This window comes from Beta vulgaris, chromosome 8, assembly GCF_026745355.1.
Source record: "Beta vulgaris subsp. vulgaris cultivar EL10 chromosome 8, EL10.2, whole genome shotgun sequence".
NCBI lineage: Eukaryota > Viridiplantae > Streptophyta > Magnoliopsida > Caryophyllales > Amaranthaceae > Beta > Beta vulgaris.
Genome location: NC_079209.1, coordinates 51,772,229 through 51,779,346, shown reverse-complemented (window position 1 = coordinate 51,779,346; position 7,118 = coordinate 51,772,229). Strand labels below are relative to the sequence as shown.

At 32.1% G+C, this 7,118-nt stretch overlaps 1 protein-coding gene across 1 annotated transcript; it reads right to left on the bottom strand.

Moving 5' to 3' along the window:
- Positions 1–433: 433 nt before the first annotated feature.
- Positions 434–4,095, bottom strand: LOC125492608 (zinc finger CCCH domain-containing protein 48-like). Its single transcript, XM_048635252.2, has 8 exons — positions 3,128–4,095; positions 2,881–2,976; positions 2,708–2,797; positions 2,503–2,604; positions 2,124–2,390; positions 1,923–1,982; positions 1,595–1,692; positions 434–1,487 (listed from the first exon to the last, which is right to left on the bottom strand). The coding sequence occupies exons 1-8, from the start codon at positions 3,662–3,664 to the stop codon at positions 1,334–1,336; spliced, it is 1,404 nt and encodes a 467-aa protein (XP_048491209.1). The 5' UTR covers positions 3,665–4,095; the 3' UTR covers positions 434–1,333.
- Positions 4,096–7,118: the final 3,023 nt, after the last annotated feature.

The window sequence follows — 7,118 nt, the reverse complement described above, 5'->3', positions numbered from 1 at the left end:
CTGAAACTCCAACCCTATTGGATGTATTTCAATCCTATGTCCTAATTTGATGCATCCACTTTGTTTTTTCATTTAGTCTGATATTTAACATAATCAAGTTTAATGATTAGTTTGTCCTAATTGGTGGATTACACAAATAGACAAATATTTAACCAATTCCTATGTCCCATCCAAGTTTAATGACAAGAAACAAGAGGTGACAAGAAACTTAGATTAGCTGATATTCACAGATAATGATCAATATATTATTTGAAAGTAGCTTAATGTGTTAAGTCTGTCTCAATCCTTCCAATATAATCTTGTTACATCCAAAGTAGCATCAAGCTTGTATGAGTTCTTCAAAAGATCAACAGTAGCATACTAAAACCGAAAAAATGGCTAGCAAAGACCTTATGTATATTAAGAAATACTAATCATTTCCATTCTTGTTTCTGTTGGAAAGTTGTACGTAACTAAACACAAGTGAAATTCAACAATTTCTCGAAGATTCGATATATTTAATGGTAAATACACAATTTCAGTGTTTCATAGAGAAATATTTTTTTGTGTGAGTAAAGAGGCGTCTATGTTACTCGAACTTGGGAACTCATGAGATAAGTGTCCAAAATCTAACATGTGTGCTCAAGGTAAAATTAAGAATCTAAGTAACTTAGAAGACAAAGCATTACTTAATAGAAAATGATTCACTAATATTGCTGCTGATTTTTCAATCTTATTATATGTTCAGAAACAAAATGTGTAAGTGAGATGAGGGCACTCAGGCTACGTCCATCCAAACCGTTCAACAAAAATTAAGAACAGAGCAAAAGACATGCTACCCATTAAGTTGATTTCAGTATCCCGAGGGAGATTGCTCCTACTATTGGTGGAGGATACTCTTGGCTAACACCCAAAAAAAAAAAAAAGCAAAGCGCATGCTGGAATGGACACAAAAATAAGAAGTGTACTGTAAATTTACATGTCTAAAAAAAAACCACAGTATACTAACGGATCTTCCAATATATATTACAATGATATATTTTCTATTACAATGATATATTTTCTATTACAATGGTAAGATAAAGTATAAATTAATGTTGGATAGGTTTTTGCTGGCAAAAACCTCCTCTTTGAGGTAGGAAAAAGCCGTACTCAACAGGCAGGTGGTCTCCAAAGGAGACGCTTTTTATAAGTTCCAAAGGAACCTATACCCACAAGCAAGTAAACCACACCAACTAACTGATTATGTACATGTGAATTGTATCAATGTATTTACATTTACAATGGGGAAGCAAACAATCAATCTCTATTTCCTGAAGTGGATTGTTGAATAATCAAACTGAGCTACTCAGTTTTAAGCAGCTTTGTCCGATGATGCAGTTGAATCACTTGAGCATCGCCACACCGACACCAGACCAGTCCCATCACCGGTGAAAAAAAGCCCTGCAGGACCAACGTGAATTCCTCGCACTTCTTGCTTAGAAAAAATCCTGCCTCTCTCAACAAAGCTGCAACAATGAGAGATAGAATTGTAAACACTAGGCACAATACTGAAGAATATGTAGATGCAAAGTACTACCCAACAAAGAGAGACCAAAAGGAAATTGATACTCACGATGGCAGTTCATACAGACGCACAGTGTTGTCGTTGCTTGAGCACAACATTATTGGTTTATTTGCTGCATCATGCATACCACGAAGAGAAAGAATACCCTGTAGAGGATTTGTAATGTCATCTATTAGAATTCAGTTTCAGTTGGTCTAGCTTTTATTCTGTTGTATAACTTTTACATAACCAACAGTAGTAATATAGTGTGATCTGACTGGCTCAACTGTCTAATACTAATATTTGCCCCAAAGTTCTCAACAATATATATTAGTGTCCATATTCAAAGAGACAGCAAAAGAACACAAAAAACAAGAATTGTATTGAGATGACATACATGCTCCTCATTGTGTTCATAAGTCACCTCGAGTTCTCCTGCTTCAGTGGCAGCCCAAACCTTCATTCAAAAGGAATAAAAGATTAAGGACCAAAAGAGCTATTCACAAAGCATATATAATTGAAGTATAGAAGGCAAAACAAGCTGGCTGCTATGTATACTTCCATAAAGACTAGAACTCATGGGAACAAAGCAAAATACCTTTAATGTCCGATCCAAAGAAGATGATATCAGATATCGCTCCCAACAGAGCACGGACATCACAACTTCAGAATGCTTGGCAAGAGTGTGGATGCATTGCATGGTCTCCAAGTCCCACACTCTTATCGTGTTATCCATTGAACCAGAATAAAGCCTATTAGCCCCATAAATCAACGAGACCACAGCACCACTATGACCCTTCAGCGGTGAGATAGAGTCAAAAGAGGAAGCTTCAGCATTGAATTTCCACACCAATATTGAACCATCCTGCAAAACCAAATAAATCAGATGAAACATGGATCACGTTGGAATAATCACATACAAAAATAGAAGGAATAATAAACCCTAGTGAATGTTTAATGGCGGGTTAGTAGTTTACCTGAGCTCCAGCAAACAGCATTCCATTAGCCGCAACCATGGTATACACTTGTCCCGCTGATGTACTAAGAGTGAATTCGGCATTTGACTGAATGTTCCATACCTGAAACATGGCAAAGCGTAAGTACAATATGTCACTCCGAGGCAATTTCACAATACACAGAAGCCAGAAAATATGAGAACACTGAAATTTCGCAATAAAATACCTTGACAGAATTTACTAATCCTGCAAGCACCCATGGTCCTTCACTTATCAGACTTTCAACTGGTGAACCCACATCAGCTACACCAATGCACTGCAAAGATCAAAGTCAGTGATCTAAACTTACCTTAAACAGCTCGAAAGTACGAAAAAAAAAAAAGATCTTATGATACCTACCTCACCCGTATGACAGTTCCAAACTCTAACAGTCCCATCTTTACTACCGCTGAAAAGCTTATCAGAGTTTTCTGGCAGAGTGATTCCAGTGACAGCCTGATATATACATATTAGTAGATGAAGATAAAGATAGATAATACTTTCTCAGTTCTTTAACATCTTACATAATAGTGTAAAACTCAAACGTGTTGGCAATAACAAGAGAAAGCAAAGCAGAAAACAATAAGTAATCTTCCATGTTAAATACCTTCTTGTGTCCCTGAAGTTGAGCCACCATGGTAATTCCATCGCCATAACACCAAGAATGCAGAAATTTGCAGTCTTTACCATGAACACAACTATTCTTCATCCAATGCTCACATATCTTAGTACAGTACTGAGACTTCTCGACATCTCCTGTTGTAGCATCAGCAGAGGCACTTTCTTCATGATGATCACATTCTTTAACCTCATTCTTCTTAATCTTGCATTCTTCACTCTCTTTTTTCTGATCATGGGACTCCCTAAAACTCGAACGATTCAAGCGCAAAACACGATTGACAGGTGCAGTAACATCCGTGTGCGCAAAGCGACATGGGTTCTTTGTGCAGTTCCCAGCCAACCAAAACTTACAGACGACCTTGCTAGTGGAAGCTCGACGATTCCAACTCAACGAACCTCTGTGTTGCTGCACAGCTCTTCTTGTGATCGTTTCCGTCATTCTACCAGTGTGTTTGGTGTTAGATGTAAAACTATTTGATTTGATCGGGAGAGATTGTTTGATCATATATATAGTGTTTACCATCCTAGTCCTACCATAATTAGGAATCTAACGAGAAAATATTATTCTAATATTATTCTTTATTATTTGGTAGAGAGGAAGGGGATGGAAGAGAAAAGAACTCGAAAGAAAAAAAAAGACTTAGCTATGTTTGGTAAAAAAAAAAATAACAAGGGATTTAATAGGAAAGGAAAGGAAGTGAGAGGAAAAAAAATATAGTTAATTAAAAATTGATTTATCTTTTTCCAGATTTTATTTCCCTCCATTAAGTTATTTTTTCCCTCTCACATATAATTCTCCCTTCAAAAAATTACACAGTACTACCTCCGTTTCTTTTTAATTGTTACACTTACACTTTTCACGCATGCCGATGCACTACTTTGAGCCTTTATATCTCTAATTTTGTATTTGTAAAAAATATAAAAACTACATATTAATAAATTACATACTAATACGAATCTAACAAGATCCCACATGACTATATTTTTATTCACGTATAAATCACAAACGAGGGTCAAAGTGCAATTTGTGAATAGTGTAAAATGTCAAAGTGTAACAATTAAAAAGAAACGGAGGTAGTATATAATAACCCTTTTCTCTTCTCTCACCTCAGTTCATCCATAGCCCCCATAATAATATTAATATACAAAGGTATGTATTTTATTATCAGTTTTTTTTAGAGAATTATATTATCTCAGTTTTTTGCAATTGATCAATATCTATATGTATACATAAACCTAGAAAAATTTGTCTACGTGTCACCTACTTAGGCCATCTATGCCATTTGACAACTTCACTCAACTCTTCAATGTTTCGGATGCCACGTGTCATGTTATGCTTGATTACGTTGATGTGTCCTCATTCCCATTCAATTCAAAAAATGTCATTCATTCACTCCATACATGGAAACAAATATCAATTACAATCAAATGCAATTCGGTAAGTTTTAAAAACGTTTCTCTACAATCACGCCACTCACTTAGACCCAATTAAGTGGAGTTGATTTTTTCATCCAAAAAAAAAAATTGAACAACCGTTTTACATTGTATACCTACTTCAAGTATAAATACGCTTTAGTCCTTATAAACACTGTCATTTTCTTAGCATACAATTTATATAGAATCCAAAGGAAAAAAAATAGAAGTTATTATTATGCTAGAAAAAATCAAGCCAAATATATTTGAAGCAGTTTCACATAATTTTGTATTGCGATAAAATACAATCCAAAGTAATTTGTTCGAGGGCTCTTCATGACCAAGGAGATAAAATAAATCCAATCATCAACCCTTATGCGTAAGTTCATGGTTTAGTATATGTATTATGAAGGATTAGTTTATTGCTACGAAAAAAATAATAGGATAAGTATACTATGAATGGTACTATGAAGGATTAGTATGCAAACGAATATTATGAAGGATTAGTATAATCGTATATGAAGATAGGTCTTTAGAATACTATATATGAAGGATAGTTTTAAGGAGAATGAATCCATTAACAATTATTAGAAGATTAGTATAGTGCTAAATTTATGTGAAAAAATTAGTATGGAGATGATATTCAAAAGCATAATATGAAGAATAATATAGTATTAAAATTTACCAACCACTTTATTCATGATAGAATTGTAGGATAACTTCATCTTTCACAAGAGGGTGATTATATGGCGTCGGCTTTTTTTTTTTTGTTAAATAATGGAATTAGATTTTCCCCTTATATAATATAACTGCAATTTATGAAAATGATGTGAAACATAATATTTTTTTACAATTTTAACGATATTCATATGCGAGATATGGAAGGCTATTCACATATATTTTTCATAATTTTAAAGGTAACATATATGGTTAAGAGTTTAGAAAAAAAGCAAGAATTGTAGTTAGAATTTGTCAATTTGAGTACCAAGATAAAAAAAAATTCAATTGTTATGTTGTGCTTTTTTTTGTTTACTTGATGAGAATTTTGATGTTTTTTTTGATCAAATTTAATTTTCCTATTTTAAGGTTTCTTAATATGATGATTGATTATTAATTCTAGAAGGTTTAATATCAGAAAATAAAGATGTTCAAATTTTCTATGCTAGAAAATATGAGTTGTTGTCAATTTCTCATTCACTAAGAATTACTCCTTCATTTGTTTTTAATTGCTACATTTTATTTTTAAAAATTAAACTACCAACTTCGATTGATTATTTGAGTTTTTTTAATATAAGTAAATATATAGTCATCTATATGTTGGAGTCATCTCGATGTGTAGATTCATAATATTAAATTCTTATATTAAGAATTAATAAAATGTCTTGAAAAATGTTCCCAAACAATGTAGCAATTAGTAGAGGGAATATTACAAGCTCACACAAAATATTGGAACCAAAAATCACATAGATTACATAATGTATGAACATATTGGAAGTTATTGATAATAACACATGGAATTTAGGCAAGTATTGATTATAGATAGAAAATAACTCATAGTTCAATAATAAGACAAGTTAACTTAAAAATAAGACCTAATTTTGAGAAAAAATTAAGAAGAAAACAAAAACGTGTACCAATTTGAGTGCACGTAAAAGATAAATACTATTCACCAATGTATTAAATCACACAAGTTAACTTAAAATAACACTTATAAATAAGAAAGACGAAAAATAAAAGTATATATCGAGTAAATAGATACTACTAGCCAATATATTAAATTGACTTAAGTTTTTATAATTTCTAAAACCACAAAGTAGGAAAATATTTTTTATTTACTTTTAGAATAAGGTAGTTTGGATTAACGTAGGTTTAATTTCATAATTTTGGTATTGTGAATCAAAACAATTTATTAAATCTATTGGTATCTTTGACACAACCATACATATGCTTATCTATCAATTGAGATCACTATATTTTTATGAATATCTTTGAGATTTTGTACAGCCCAATGTTGTTAAAATCGGGATTCTAGTTTGAATCGAAAACGACCTTTAGAATCGAAGCGTAAAATCGAATCGTAGAATCGTAAGATTCTACAAACATGTATGATCAAGATATTGCACTCAATCTTCATTGAATATGCTAGAATTATAAGTTAAAAAGACCTAAAAATTGGAAAAAATTAGGTTTTTACCGACTTTATTGACAATAACTAACAATATATATCTCTTATTTTCTTTGTTAGCATGATTTAAACTTGCGAGGTTTTCGCTAGTAACCAGAAATGTATAAAATCGTCTAGAATCGCGAATCGAATCGTCTACCATATTTTGAATCGTAAAATCATAAGATTTTAAGATTTGAATCGCGATTTTAATAACTTTGGTACAACCTCTAATCTTTATATTCAAATCAATTAAATTCAAATATTATATACGTACATACTAAATCATATGTTACGCTAACAAACAAAGAAATAAAAACGATTTTCATTTTCAGAAATCTTTATACTCAAATCAATTCAATTAAATTCAATTAATATTTTATTGAGAAAAAAAGGTGCA